The sequence below is a fragment of the Trachemys scripta genome, chromosome 12 (assembly GCF_013100865.1).
Source record: "Trachemys scripta elegans isolate TJP31775 chromosome 12, CAS_Tse_1.0, whole genome shotgun sequence".
Classification (NCBI taxonomy): domain Eukaryota; kingdom Metazoa; phylum Chordata; order Testudines; family Emydidae; genus Trachemys; species Trachemys scripta.
Genome location: NC_048309.1, coordinates 35494810 through 35509547, shown reverse-complemented (window position 1 = coordinate 35509547; position 14738 = coordinate 35494810). Strand labels below are relative to the sequence as shown.

The following is a 14738-nucleotide window of genomic DNA, read 5'->3' as shown; positions in this document are numbered from 1 at the left end:
TATTGTAAATTCTGCCACCATTTTCCACAGGCAGGAGTTATGGTAGCCAATATCTCACTACTGAGAGTAAGCAAGGTTGCAAGGGTGCATCTAGTGCACACGTGCGGCTTCAGGCTCAGGCCCTATGCTGCTCGCCTGTGTGCCCCTTTGGTCCCTGCACAAGTGATTGCCGAGGGGCGAGGGAAAGTTTCCTACAATGGGGGAAGGCGCAAAGCAGCCCTGCCAAGGAACCTTTGGCAGGGGATTGCCGAGTACCTGCAGGAAAGTTTCCTAGAGATCTCTCTGGAGGAGTCCCGTGAAATCTTGGTGTGCATCAACACACTGTGCTGCCACACTGCTTAGCTGCACAGGGTAATTTGGAGCACACGTAAACACAGCTAGTCTTATACATTTCTATCCCTTCTACAGTATACAGAGTAAAGGAAAGCTGAACATCATATAACCGGGCAGGATCAGCTCCAAAAGATCACTTACCAGGGGTCTCCTCTCCTGCTTCTTCCTCACTGGAGTGGGGCTGCTGGGACTGGATAGACACCTCCGGACTGGAGAACAGTTCCTGACTCACTGTCGCACCAGACAACCCTGCCATGGGCTCCGCATCCTCGTCCAACTCCACCTCCCTGTATACGACTTTGTCCTTGGGGTTAGGTCCACTGACCGCCACCTCCAGCCTCGCCGAAATATCCTCAAGGCTCTTAGTGGTGGAGGTGGGATCGCCACCAAGAATGGTCACAGGGCTTCAGAGAAGCCCCGGAGTGATGATTTGCCTCCTTGTGTGCCTGCCTCAGCTCCTTTATCTTCGCTCGGCACTGCACCATGTCCCGTTTGAAGCCCTTATCACATAAGCCACAAGAAATCTGCCTGTAGGTATCAAAGTTCCTACGGCTGGAGCACAGCTGGGACTGCACAGCCTCCTCTCCCCATCTACTCAGCAGATCCAACAGCTCCACAGCGCTCCAAGTGGGAGAGTGTTTGCCATGTAGAGCCGCCATGGTCAGCTGGGAAAATGTCATGTGAGTTCTCCATGCTGAGCAAACAGGAAGTGGAATTTCAAAAATTCATGGGGCTTTAAAGGGGGATGCTTGCTTACCTGGTGGCAAAGCAGCGGAGTCTGAACTGCTGACCAGAGAGGTCAGGATGGGCATTGTGGGACACCTCTTGGAGGCTATTTATAGTGACAAAACCAAGCATGGTGTCTACACTGACACTTTGTCAATAAAACTTTGGCTTAAAAATCTCTATGCCTCTCATCAAGGTGGTTTTATTTTGTCACCAAAACAGGAGAGTTTGGTCTACAAAAGTAGCATTGTAGTGTGTACACCTCCACTGTTTTGTTGGGAAAAGCTGCCTTTTGCTGACAAAACTGTGTACACAAGGCCTTAATAACACCATACGGGTGAATCTTATAACTTTACATACAACATTGCCACCCGTATTTTACCAGGACCGTAATGATCAGCAAATTATGATTTTTTTCAAATGGTACCTCACAAGGCATACTTTGTATGAAATTTATCATAGACCTGTAAAAGGGGTGAACATAGGGGTACAGACTGTCACAAGCCCGGACAAGCACTGTCCAGGGACCTCACAGTAACTGGGTCTGATCAGAAAGGTTCACATTGAGTGGCTTCCTTTTGGAAACAGCAACTTTGGCTAAACTACAATTTTCAGTGCACTAATGTTGATTTTGACAAAGTTTTTCCATTTTAAGTCAAAATGTTGCTTTGAAACCCAGCCCTCTGAGATATCCCCAACAACTTGTCACAGACAGTTTGACATTTCTGTGATGCCGAGATGCTCAGGCAGGTGCGTTACCCCTGTGTCTGACCCTCTCTTCAATAGTTCGGCAAAGAAGGGGTGGTGCAGGTGCTCTTTTTTTTCTGAAAACACCAGCTCCTGAAGTCACACGATCAGGTGTAAATTTTTAGCACCAAGGGCAATTAACCACTGGAACAACTTATCAAGGGTCCTGGTGGATTCCCCATCCTTGCCAAGTTTTAAATCAAGACTAGATATTTTCCTAAAAGCTCTGCTCTGGTTCAACCAGAAGTGAGTTGAGGGCACTATCATGACCTGGGTTATGCAGGAGATCAGAGGAGATGATCAGGGGGCCCCTTCATGCCTTGGTATCTATAAATAATGAGCGAATCTCACCTTTCTTTGTTTTGTTTTAAAGAGGAAGGTTTTAGTCCTTGTGGTTGCAGAAATTGAAAGTTTAACAATTACAAACCCCTGAAGTCAGGTAAAAAGAACCCCATGTTTATTATTTTTAACAATCTCTGTTTTTTTAAGCCAATCTGTGAATCTGGGGGGCACAGCTCAGGATTTCTGACAGTTTGAGGCTGACAGACTTGTCCACCCCCGGTGTCGACCCATGAATGATTTCAGACCAGCTGCTTCTTGTCTCCAGCATAGGTCAGTTCCTGGCAGGTCCATCCCCGTGTTCTTAAGCCAATGCCATCGTCAGCTTCAATAGATTTCTGGAGTCTTGCCCCCTCCCCCTGATGTCTCTAGAGCCCCCCAGGTCCCCTCCCAGGCTGAGTGTTAGGCCAAACAAGCCCAGCTCCTTCCGTCGCCTCCTCCAGGGTGGGCTCTCTGCACCCCCCACATCCTACTAGCCCTTCCCTGCCCCGCTCCAGTCTGAATCCCTCTGTCTGGCACACGGGGTGAGGTCCCTGCTGGAACCTGGGAAAAGCAGCTCCCAAAGAGGGACGGGAGGAGCTCGCTGAGGTCTCAGCCCTGGTCTCACAGGCTGGGCAGGCGGAGGGCTGCGTCCCATATCCCCAGGAGGCCTGGCCCCAGGAGTGTGTGGGAGCCCCAAAGCTAGGGACAGTGGCTGGGCTTGGCCCCAACCCGGCTGGCTCAGAAGCACGTGAGGTCCGGCCTTTGAGTCTGCATGGGACAGCCTGGGGCCTGCCACTGGGGCTGGGTCAGGTGGAACTGGGCCGGGGTCGCCGCCTGCAGAGACCCAGCCAGGGGGTAGCAAATGGAGAGACCAAGCTCTGCAGAAAGCCCAAGGGAGCACATAGAGGCCTGGGAAGGGGATGTGGCTTCAGCCTGGCATCACCCTATCTGTGGACCATGCCTCGCCCCATGGGCGGCCTTCGCCCCAGCATATTGAGTGGGGTATAGAATCATAGAAACATAGGGCTGGAAGGGACCTCAAGAAGTCATGAAGTCCAGCCCCTGCACGGAGGCAGGATGAAGCAAATCTACATCATCCCTGACAGCTGTTTGTACAACTTCTTCTTAAAAACCTCAAATGATGGGGATTCCGCAACCTCCCTTGGAAACCTGTTCCAGAGCTTAACTACCCCGAGAGTTAGAAAGTATTTCCTAATAAATAACCTGAATCTCCCTTGTTGCAGATTAAGCCCATTACTTCTTGTCCTGCCTTCACTGGACATGGAGAATAATTGATCCCCGTCCATTTTATAACAGGCCTTCACAGATTTACAGACTGGTATCAGGTCCTCCCCTCTCATCTTTTCTCCAGATTAACATGCCTAGTTTTTTTAACCTGCCCTCACAATTTATCCACAGCTTTCCTAAAGTGTGCTGTAGAGGAGGGCAGAAGAAATGATCCATCGGTCCCGTCTGGCCGTTATTTCTCTGGCTGTACGAACATCCCTGCAGCAGCGAGATAAACATCTTTCCACCTTCACAGCGTTTCCTTCTCTTTCTTCAGGGCAATGCTGTTAAACAGATTCTGCCTCCTAATGTGGAACAAATGCCGCGAGGTTTGCTCACTGTTTGGGAGGCAGGAGCCGTAAGTGCTGTCAGTTACACTGCGTGTTATTGCACTGCTAGGTCCAATGGACCTCAGCTGGAGCCCTGGCCCCATTGACTCCAGCAGAGCTCCAGCCGATTGACTCCAGCCGAGGATCTGGCCCACTGGCTTGGGTGGAGGGGGATGGGGCCTGGGGCCTTTCCCCTCTAAGGGGTGCTGGCTCTGATCCAGCCACAGGCAGGGGACTGGCTGGTTCAGGGGGTGGTTGAGAATCACAGACATTGGTCTCCCAGCCTGATCAAGGGCTTTCTCAGAAACATTGCTCTCACAGACCCCACAATGCAGGGGTGTCTGATCTGAGTCATCCCCCTGGCCCTGCTCACCCTAGTGGTGAGAGACGCTTGAGAAAGAACAAAGGGCCGAGTTCCCATCTGCAGCTGAGATGAGACAGGGTTAACCACAGCCTCCACCAACACAGCACCTAGCTGGGGAGGGGCAGGGGACAGCTGAGACTCTATTAGCATGTAACTCTCCTCCCCCGGCCCAGTTCCAGATGTGTCCACATGTACCCAGATGTGCCTGTTGCCAGAGGCTGCAGGGCTCCAGGTGCTGAGTGTCTCCAGATGTTGCCCAGCTGTGGTGAGGATGTGACTGAGCCAGGCCTGCCCTTTCCCCTGCCAGCTTAGCAGTGCCTCCAGAGAGCTACCCAGCAGCTGAGTCTGACCCTGAGGTTTCCTGTCCCCAGCTGTGGCTATAAGACCCCAGGGCTGAGTCAGACGCACCTTCTCTGATGCGGTGCTGACAATGCTGCTGCTGCTGCTCCTGCTTCCTGCAGCCGTCCTCTTGCCACTCAGGGCTCAAGCTGGTGAGTACTGGGGGGCATGGTGACCCCAGCCGCATGAGGAGCTCATCAGGGCGTCCCCAGTCCAGGCACAGCTGTTCCCCAGAAGGGTGAGGTCCCCTGAGGTCAAGCCTCTTCCCTGGCATTCAAAGCACGGGAGCCCCACAGGCTATGAAGGTCACCACATGGCCCTGGGGCGTGGTGAAGACTGGCCATCCATGCTGGGTGCAGGAGGAGTGGGAGCAGCTGGGGAAGGGGGAGGAGGATCCTTTATCTGGGGCCAGCAGGGGGACACAAGAATGGCCATACTGGGTCAAACCAAAGGTCCATTTAGCCCAGTATCCTGTCTTCTGACAATGTCCAGTGCTAGGTGCCCCAGAGGGAATGAACATAACAGGTCATCATCAAGTGATCCATCCCCTGTCACCCATTCCCAGCTCCTGGCAAACAGAGGCTAGGGACACCATCCCTGCCAATCCTGGCTAATAGCCATTGATGGACCTATCCTCCATTAATTTGTTTAGTTGTTTTTGAACCCTGTTCTAGTCTTGGCCTTCACAACATCCTCTGCAAGGAGTTCCACAAGTTGACTGTGCAGTGTGTGAAAAAATACTTCCTTTGGTTTGTTTTAAACCTGGTGCCTATTAATTTCATTTGGTAGCCCCTAGTTCTTGTGTTATGAGAAGGAGTAAATAACACTTCCTTATTTACTTTCTCCACACCAGTCATGATTTTATAGACCTCAATCGTATCCCCCCTTAGTTGTTGCTTTTCCAAACCGAAAAGTCCCAGTCTTATTAATCTCTACTCATATGGAAGCCGTTCCATACCCCTAATCATTTTTGTTGCCCTTTTCTGACCCTTTTCCAATTGCAATATATCTTTTTTGGAGAGAGGGCGACTAGCTCTGCACACAGTATTCAAGATGTAGGCTTACCATGGATTTATATAGAGGAAATATGATATTTCTCTCTTATTGTCTATCCCTTTCTTAATGGTTCCCAACATTCAGTTATCTGGGACCTGGTTGGCATCACTGCAGAGCTGCCCAAAGAAGTTGGGTGTGAGGGGTACCCACCGTGGGCCGAGGGCACATCTGCTCCTATAGGGCAGGGTCACTCAGCCACCATGACAAACATATTGACCCCTAGCATGTGAGATGCCTTGGAGATCCATCCCCATACGCACCCCATCTGTCTGTCATATAGACACAGAGACAGGTGTGTATCTATCCATCCGCAAAGACACCCGTATGTCCGTCTGTCTGTTTGTCTCTCTCTATCACAGAATATAACCCTGTGTCCACTATTGTAGTAATCTCTGTACACAGCATGCCTTGTGAGGTATCATTTGAAAATGCATAATTTGCTGCTCATTATTGTCCTAGTTAAATATGTGTGGTAACATTGAAGTGAAGTTATAAGATTCCAGTCTCTGGTGTTATTAAAACACGTGGCCAAACTAGAGAGAAAGCCTGGTGTAAACAAGACTGATGGGCCATCAGCTGCTAAGTGGCCGTTCTTTGGCAGGAAAGTGGGCAGGGGCAAAAAAATCTACATCTTAGCAAAGAAAAAGCCTGGAGTTCCCGTCCACAGAGACGGCCTGTCACCTTGTTCCCAGCTCCCCTCTCTCTGTGTCCCTCCATTGACTGAATGAGAAGGGACAAAGGAAGCAGCCATTAAACAGAAGGGGTCCTGGCCTAAGAAGTCTGGCCGGTAATAGTATTGAGAGCACACGGTGAGAAAACCTTTGCTTGAATTTAACCCAGTTTCTTAAGTTAGGCACCAATTGCGTTTGAGCTTTGTTGTTCTTGTAACCATTCCTGAAATTTATGCCTCATGACTCAGACTCCCTTGAAATGTCTCTCTGGGTAGTTAATGAACTTGGTTTATTGTTTTATCTGATCCAGTGTGTTGGAACTGAAGTGTCTGAGAAACTCCACTTGGGGCATCGGGATTTGTGCATGTCACTTATATTAATAAAATGACAGACTTGATATCATTGGTACTGTCCAGGTGATACAGGGCATTTCTGGGGGAAAATCTCAGACTAGGGCTGCGTTGGGGTCACCCTGCAGCATACCCATGGCTGGCAAGAGACAAGGTGTGGCTGTCTGGCTGGCAGCAGCACACACAGACACAGCTGGGAGTGACTTAAACCTGGAGGCTGTTTGTGAGGATCCAGACTGGAGGCTGTCAGAAGCAAGGCATTGCAAAGGGCACACCGCTTAGAGGGTAGGGGTGACACAGCTACTCATTGGTCTGTATTGCACACAGGGTATGTCACACTCCCCCCACACCTGGCTTCATCTCCCTCTCTGGCATGCACTCAAGGTGTATGACACAGGGCTCAACAGGTCTGATTGTGTCCAGCAGAGGGCAGCGGGGACTCAGCCTGGTCATGGCAATCCAAACCCCCTTCTCCACTAACTCTTGCTGGGGTGGGGGTTGCTCTTTCAGGGTGGATCATCGGTGGGAACGTATCTTCGCCACACTCCAGACCCTACATGGCCTACCTGGAGGTGAGCATGGGCCCGGTGAATACACAGACGTGCGGAGGGCTGTTGGTGAAGAAGGACTTTGTCCTGACGGCTGCTCACTGCAGCTGTATTGCAGGGTAAGCGGGGACAGGGAATGAGACCCAGGCCTGTGGGGTGGCACCCCGGGCGACCCTAGACCTCTCAGTTCCCAGATTTCAGGGAGGAGAGATCAGGATAGGGACTGGGAACAGGGTGGCAGTGCAGGGCCCTCACCGCTAGGGGGCCCCACGGCTCCCAGCCCCAGTGGGGAAAGACTGGGGGACCCAGGTATCCAGGACAGCAATAAAGGGCCCTCACCCCTAGGGGGCCCCACAACTCCCAACTCAAGTGGGGAGAGGCTCGGACAGCAACTGGGACCCAGGCATCCAGGAGGGCAGTGTAGGCCCCTCACCCGTAGGGGGCCCCAGAGCTCTGAGCTGCCAAGCTGGGAGAGACTGGGACAGGGAAAGGAACCCAGGCATCCCCGCAGCTCCCAGCCGGGTCAGTCTCCTTCCTCCTTAGTGGCACTTTATTCCCCATTTATCAGCAACATCACAGTCATCCTCGGAGCCCACAATGTCCACGAGCCGGAGGAAACCCAGCAGCGCCTGCGTGTGCGACGCATCATCCCCCACCCAGAATTCACCAGGGACCCCTTCACCAACGACCTCTTGCTTCTGCAGGTACCGGGAGCCCCACCCTGGGTTTGATGCAGACAGCTGCAATGCGAGGGTGCCCCTCTGGGGACGCTGAGTGTCACCCACACTGACAGGACAGGGGCTGTATTCTGCACAGCAGCGACTCTGGAAGGGACTTCGGGGTCATGGGGAAACCAACCCAGCACAAGGCTGGAGCTAAGCGGGCAGATGCCGTCCTTAGGTGTGTAAACCGAGGGATAGCAAGTAGGAGCAGAGAGGTGGGGTCCCCTCATGATACAGCCATGGGAAGACCATGACTGGAGCCTGTGGCCAGCTCTGGCATCCATACCTCACACAGCACGTTGGCAAATTGGAACGAGCTTCAAGAACACTCCGAGATCTGGAGACATGGCCTGGCAGGTAGAGCTCCAAGGAGATCGATCTTCTGAGGTTACTGTAGGGGAGAAGAGGACTTGACCCCAGGCTGTAGGACTCTGTAGGGCTTTCTGAGGGTAGGGGCTCTTCATCCTCGCTGTCCTAGGCAGGACTAGACCGGCTGACCAAGGGCTGATGCTGGACAAATTTGGGCTAGAAATCTGGCTTGGGTTTGTATTGGGAGGGAAATAGTCATTGGAACAACTGAGCTAGAGATGTNGCTGGAGCTAAGCGGGCAGATGCCGTCCTTAGGTGTGTAAACCGAGGGATAGCAAGTAGGAGCAGAGAGGTGGGGTCCCCTCATGATACAGCCATGGGAAGACCATGACTGGAGCCTGTGGCCAGCTCTGGCATCCATACCTCACACAGCACGTTGGCAAATTGGAACGAGCTTCAAGAACACTCCGAGATCTGGAGACATGGCCTGGCAGGTAGAGCTCCAAGGAGATCGATCTTCTGAGGTTACTGTAGGGGAGAAGAGGACTTGACCCCAGGCTGTAGGACTCTGTAGGGCTTTCTGAGGGTAGGGGCTCTTCATCCTCGCTGTCCTAGGCAGGACTAGACCGGCTGACCAAGGGCTGATGCTGGACAAATTTGGGCTAGAAATCTGGCTTGGGTTTGTATTGGGAGGGAAATAGTCATTGGAACAACTGAGCTAGAGATGTGATGGATTCTCCATCCCTTGGAGACCTTATGCTGAGGTGGGACATCTCTTCCTATTAGCCTCACCTTAGCTCAAGCAGATAGTACGGGCTGGATATTCCTCCAGTTCCTCCCTCTTTGTGCCGCTAGTCCAGGTGCGTAGCTTCCTACCAGCCGACCTTTCCGGTTCAGTCCCTCGCGGGAATCACTTCCAGTCCCCACTATCCCCTGGGCTGCTCCTACCATCCCCTGCTGCATCCCCTCCACGCTGCTGTTCCCTCTCCAGCCCTAGCTCCTCCCTCTCGTGGCCCCCCCAGTCTTTTCTGCCTGAGCTGGAGGGGTAGCTGGTCCCCAGACTAACTCCGTCCTGGGTGTCCTGGAGTGGGTCCTAAGGGGAGGTTTTCACACTTATACCCCAGCCAAGCAGCCGGGCTGATCCCAAACCCTTTCTCTCCCCCCGGAGTAGCTGGAGAAGAAGGTGGAGGTGACGAAGGAGGTGAAGCTGCTCAGGTTGCCCTCAGCTCATTCCACCCCGAAAGCAGAGGAGAAGTGCCTGGTAGCCGGATGGGGTCTCACTAGCCCGAATGCCTTTATGCCCCCTAGTACCCTGCATGAAGTGCAAGTGCAGGTGCTGGATGAGGACACGTGCACCATGTTTTATCCTGGCTATGAGCACGCCAGCATGCTGTGTGCAGGGAGGCCCTTCCAGAGGGGATCGGCTTACATGGTAAATATCCATCCCACGCTCCTGAGCCCGCCAGTCTCTGCCCTGGGGCCGGACGGGAGACGGGGCCCCCTAGAAGGGAAAGGCCCCATCCCATTCCCCACCCCCTGAGCCAGCCAGTCCCTGCCCTGGAGGCAGATGGGAGTCAGTGCTACTTAGAGGGTACAGGACCAGTGTCCCATTCCCAGCCCCCCTGAGCCAGCCAGCTACCGCCCTGGAGCTGGATTGGAGACAGATGCCTCTAGAGAAGACAGGACCAGTGTCAAATTCCACACCCCCTTGAGCCCGCCAGTCCCTTCCGTTGGGCCGGATGGGAGCCAGGGCCCCCTAGAGAAGACAGGACCCGTGTCCCATTCCCCACCCCTGAGCCAGCCAGTGCCCTGCCCTGGGGCTGGATCAGAGATAATGCCCCCTAGAGGGGATAGGCCCCATGTCCCATTCCTCCTTCTGGTCAGTCTCAGCCTTTTCTTTCCTGTCACATTACCACAAGTATTTTGGGGACTACTTTATCCTCTAACACTCCTCGTTTCTCTCTTGTGTTTGAAGGGGGATTCCGGGGGTCCCCTGGTGTGTAACGGGGTACCCCAGGGCATTGTTTCCTATGGACGAGTGGACGGTTCTCCACCTGCGATATACACACGGCTTACTAAATTCGTCCCGTGGATTAGGCGACAGATGCGCTTGTTCCAGCAGTAATTAAGACACACACCAAGAGAGAAGGACATTGCCCATGGACCTCATGTCCCTGTTTGAAACAGAGTTGTCCAAATAGCCTTCCTGAGGGTTTTACACTGCTGCCCATTACCGTAGTATCTAGGCGCTATATTATTAATGTTAAACAGGAAAGTGGCCGTGGCTGCCTTCCAGCAGGTCTCTGATATATTGATAGGCTTGGAAGGATTCGATTTTTATTGGCAAAAGTCGGCAAACATCAATTTCGCTGCTCACACACAAACCGATGAAAAAATACTTCCATTGAAAGTAATAGAAATTTACATGTAGGCAAAGTAATGAAAATGCTGCTTGAGAATGGCTCAGTTTGATTTCAGGATATGTACTTTGTATATTTTGACATGTGATGTTGACCATTTGTATTTTAACCGTTATAAAGCTTTGACATTGGGAATCTAAACATCTACTGTCATGCAATAATTATTGTCTGGCAGCCCCCCATTGTCTGTCATCCCCACAATTTCCTGCAATTGTGAAAATTTAAAAATAAATTAATAAAAATTGAAAAAAAAATGTTTAAAATAAACATAGTTATTATCTGCTGAAACACTAAACTAATACATATGGAATTTTGCCAAACCTACCTGTGGACAATCACAGGCCTGGTTGAAGTCAATGGATGCACAAAGCAGTCTTCTTTCAGCCTCAGTGGAAGGAGCAATTAAATGCCGCTTTATGTAGTGATTGCTGGAAACAATAGAAGCCACTGCCAAAGGCCTTGGGCTGCACAGCAAGGCCTGAGAAGCACTAAATCAGGGAGAATAAGAGGGGGTTTCCCAGTGACTCATTGCAAACACAACAGCTGGGCGATTGATTGGTTGCAGCTGTATGAGTATGAGAGATAGAAAGCAGAAGACAGCCAGAGAAGTCATGGTGAGTGTGAGCCTGGGAGAAAGCCAAGAGAGACAGAGCTCCTTCACGCATAGGAGCAGGGCCGGCTCCAGGGTTTTGGCTGACCCAAGCAGCCACAAAAAAAAAAAAAAAAAAGCCGCGATCGCGATCTGCTGCAGCAATTCGGCGGGCAGTCCTTCGCTCCAAGCGGGAGTGAGGGACCGTCCACTGAATTGCCGCCAAATAGCTGGATCTGCCGCCCCTCTCCGGAGTGACCGCCCCAAGCACCTGCTTGCCAAGCTGGTGCATGGAGCTGGCCCTGCATAGGAGGCAGGAAAGGCAGGAGCAAAGCAACTGTCAGTTGCTGTTTGTTCCTACTGTGTTCAGGGAAACAGGACGGTGTGGACATTCTTAGTAATTAAACAGGATTGAACAAAAGAACAGAGCTGACTCATATCATCCCTCCCTCTCCTCATGGCAGCTAGGCAAGGCCTCAAATATTGTCTAACTGCTCCGGCCAAAGGGGCTGATAATAACCTGATTTGGGACTATTACCCCATGCAAAACCGCCTCAAATATCACTGAGCTCTAAACATTGTTAACCCCAAGCAGGAGCCATACCCCCCCAAAAACAAGAAATTGGTTTAAAACACAGCAGATTTTTTTTTTAAAGGACAACTATTTATAGAACCTTTTAGGGATCACGTTTTCCAGATTTTCTCTGCAAACACGAGGCCTATAAACTTCTGTTTTGGAGATCAAAGATGATATTTTCTTAGAATCACATGACTTGAGAAGCTGGGGCTTTAAGAAGAACACCAAATAGCATGAAACTCACCATAAAACCACAAGAACGAGCAATACTGTACCTTATGAGAAAGTTCTCTACAATGTAATAGAGCTGACATCAATGAGACAATATAGAAATTACTCATGAAGCCTATAGAATAGCTTAGAGAATGATCTCTGGGCTGTAAAGATTTTATTTTATCTCTTGGGATTGTGGAAAATGTTAAATTCTAGCAAGTGGTTCAAAAATCCACTGTTGTCACTCAGGAAGTTTTTTACATTGAATTACCTTGCTTTTTTGGTAGGTTGGTTGGGTGTTGCAAACTCTTGCAATTTGATCACAAATCTCTGGTGAGTTGTTTCTAAAGGATCCTGCTTCTGGAGTCACGTGATTTTCATTTTACAAATAAGTTTCTAGCCCTTGTGGTTGAAAATGGGACCTTTGCAGGCTCAGAAAAAAACCTGAAGGCTAAGAAAAAGAACCCAATATTTATTTGCTTATTTAAAATCTCATTTTTTTTTGTGGATCTGACTCATGAGTTTTGAACAATTGGGTCTGGCCCTGCTAAAATTCTCCGTTATTATTTATTAGGTATATTATGGTCATGCATAGGAACCCCAGTCATAGCCCAGGACCCCATTGTGCCAGCCGCTGTATGTTATGTATTAGGTGTATTATGGTAGCACCTGGGAGTCCTGGTCCTGGCCCCAGAGCCCATTGGTCTGGGTGGGCTCACTGGGCGACAGGAAGCCAGGAAACATGCGAGAACCTACGTGGCCTATTTGACACTAAAAAGATGGAGGAAAAGGAAATTCCACTGTGCAGAGCACCTGGTCCGGGAGGACTTTGTCCTGACAGCTCATTGAGATGGCTCGTAAGAAATGCTCACTGATCTTCATAGGGAGAGATCAGAAAGGGAACCCAAGATGTTCTAGGGGTCACCAAAGTGTGGGGGGAGGGACTGGGATGGTCAAAGCTGGTGCCCCGAAGGGACAGGCCTCCCTCTCAACCAGCCAGTCCCCCACCTGGGGCTGGATCTGGGCCCGTGCCCACCAGAAGGAAAAGGTCCCGGGTCCCATTCCCCAACCCCACTGCCAGCAAAGACAGGTGCATCCAGAGTGTCTGGAGCCCAGTGACTGATTTCCTCCTGCCTGGATGGCAGCGTTTACCCCAAGTGTCCAAGAGGGAATTAAAGATGCCCAGGGAAGGTATTTCATGGAGGCAGGTATGGATCCCAGCGGACACCAGCCGGCAGGTGATATTAAGAGGGGAAGAGGGTGGCGGGTGGGGAGATCCTCTTCAAGCCCCTGGACCACAGAGCTCAGCTCTTACAGTGAGGTGCTCGCGCAGGCGAGAACAGACGGACGGATAGTCTCTGCAGCAACTGGATGGTGTAGACATGTTCCCACTATTCGTAGTCCAGATGGTGGGTCCAGCTCTGTGCCCTACCTCGGGGCTGGGTGCTCTCCTGCTAGCTGGCGTTGGGGATGCTCTGCCCATGATCTCCCTGCAAAGGGCTGGGGGTCAGGTTGGCCAGCAGGGCAGCGTGGGGGGAGTGTGCCCCCTCCATCTCCAGCCCTTTCTGAACCTGCGAGGACCCCCCCAGCCTGCCCCTCTCTGCTCGGGGAGATGGGAGGTGCCTGGGGGCTCCAGCTCCGTGTCCCACTCTGACCCTCACTCGCAGCGAGCTGTTGTCAGGGTGAGACCCTGCTGCTCAGGAACCCCGCACAGAGCAAGACGACCTGTCTGTGTCCCGATGAGCCTGGAGGGGGCCAGGTTCCTGTCCCCAGGGTGCAGAAGGAGGGAGAGCTGCTGGGGTGCACAGCCTTCACCTCCTGCCCCAGGCCCCAGGTCCCACTTGGATGGGCTTCTCCCAGTCACGCTGCCTGGACAGTGCCCTTCTCCAGCCCCCTGCAGCCCTTAGTGCCAGGGCTGTGGAGCATGGGCTCCGCTCCCCATCAACCCCAATTCTCCCCCCCACCCCCTTGCTCCCCAGCCCAAGCGCCGGGGGAAGAAAAAGGCCCTGGGAGCAGGGAAAGGAGCAGTCGGGGCAACACCTGTCTGGGGAACGGGCCCCTGGGTTAGCGCCTCAGCAGCTGCTGGCAAGAAATGGGAGGTACCACGGCAACTCCAAAACCTCAACCTCACGTCCACACTTACCCACAGGGAGGCCAGGGCCTGGCTGGCTGGAAGGTCCCCTGGTGTGACCTTCTGGGGAGCAGCTCTGGGCTCGGAGTCCTCTCCACCCATAGTGCTGGGCACTCCTGGGCCCTCCTGTTTCTGGGGCAGGGCCCGCTGGTTGTGATGCACGTGGTAGCTGTGCACCTCTGGAACAGTGCACATCTGCAGTTGTGCACCTCTGGAACTCTGCACCCCTGGAGCTGTGCACATCTGCAGCCGTGCATGCCTGGAGCTGACTTGGAACAAGCCTGTGCTCTGCATCTTGCCAGCCCGTGAGCGCAACGGGCGTCTCCGCTGCCCTGGCATCTCGCCTGTCTAGTGGTTAATGTGGCTAAGGCTGATTCATCTCAGACCCAAGGGACGGAGGCACCACAGGGGCCAAAACCCTGCACTAACCTTGATGGTGTTTACACCCCAGCTGACTTTGGCGCCATCGCCTTCATGTCTCTCATCCTCTGGTACCCGGTAGTTGTTGGCTCGATGGCTTTAGTGTTGGTCAAATGGTTCCAAGGAGACAACAGCCACATCTGGGGGGACTTCAAAGCATGGTTGATATGACCCAGCATTGTCCATTCCCAGGCCCGCTGTGACAGAACGGACCCCGGTGTCCGCACCCCCCACGCTACTGTAATAATCCTTGTACGCAGGATGCCTGGCGAGGCATCATCTGAAA

The 14738-nt window shown here is 52.3% G+C and overlaps 1 protein-coding gene across 1 annotated transcript; it reads left to right on the top strand.

The window, feature by feature from the left end:
- Positions 1-4464: 4464 nt before the first annotated feature.
- Positions 4465-10727, top strand: LOC117885803 (mast cell protease 1A-like). The gene is made up of 5 exons (XM_034787269.1): positions 4465-4598; positions 7034-7190; positions 7640-7775; positions 9274-9534; positions 10078-10727. The coding sequence occupies exons 1-5, from the start codon at positions 4538-4540 to the stop codon at positions 10225-10227; spliced, it is 765 nt and encodes a 254-aa protein (XP_034643160.1). The 5' UTR covers positions 4465-4537; the 3' UTR covers positions 10228-10727.
- Positions 10728-14738: the final 4011 nt, after the last annotated feature.

What these genes read in the sequence shown, in the direction of transcription:
- LOC117885803 (XM_034787269.1), top strand. Translation starts at nt 4,538, where the DNA reads ATGCTGCTGCTGCTGCTCCTGCTTCCTGCAGCCGTCCTCTTGCCACTC. An exon ending in ACGACCTCTTGCTTCTGCAG is followed by an intron (nt 7,776 to 9,273) that starts GTACCGGGAGCC and finishes CCCCCGGAGTAG; the next exon opens with CTGGAGAAGAAGGTGGAGGT. An exon ending in AGAGGGGATCGGCTTACATG is followed by an intron (nt 9,535 to 10,077) that starts GTAAATATCCAT and finishes TTGTGTTTGAAG; the next exon opens with GGGGATTCCGGGGGTCCCCT.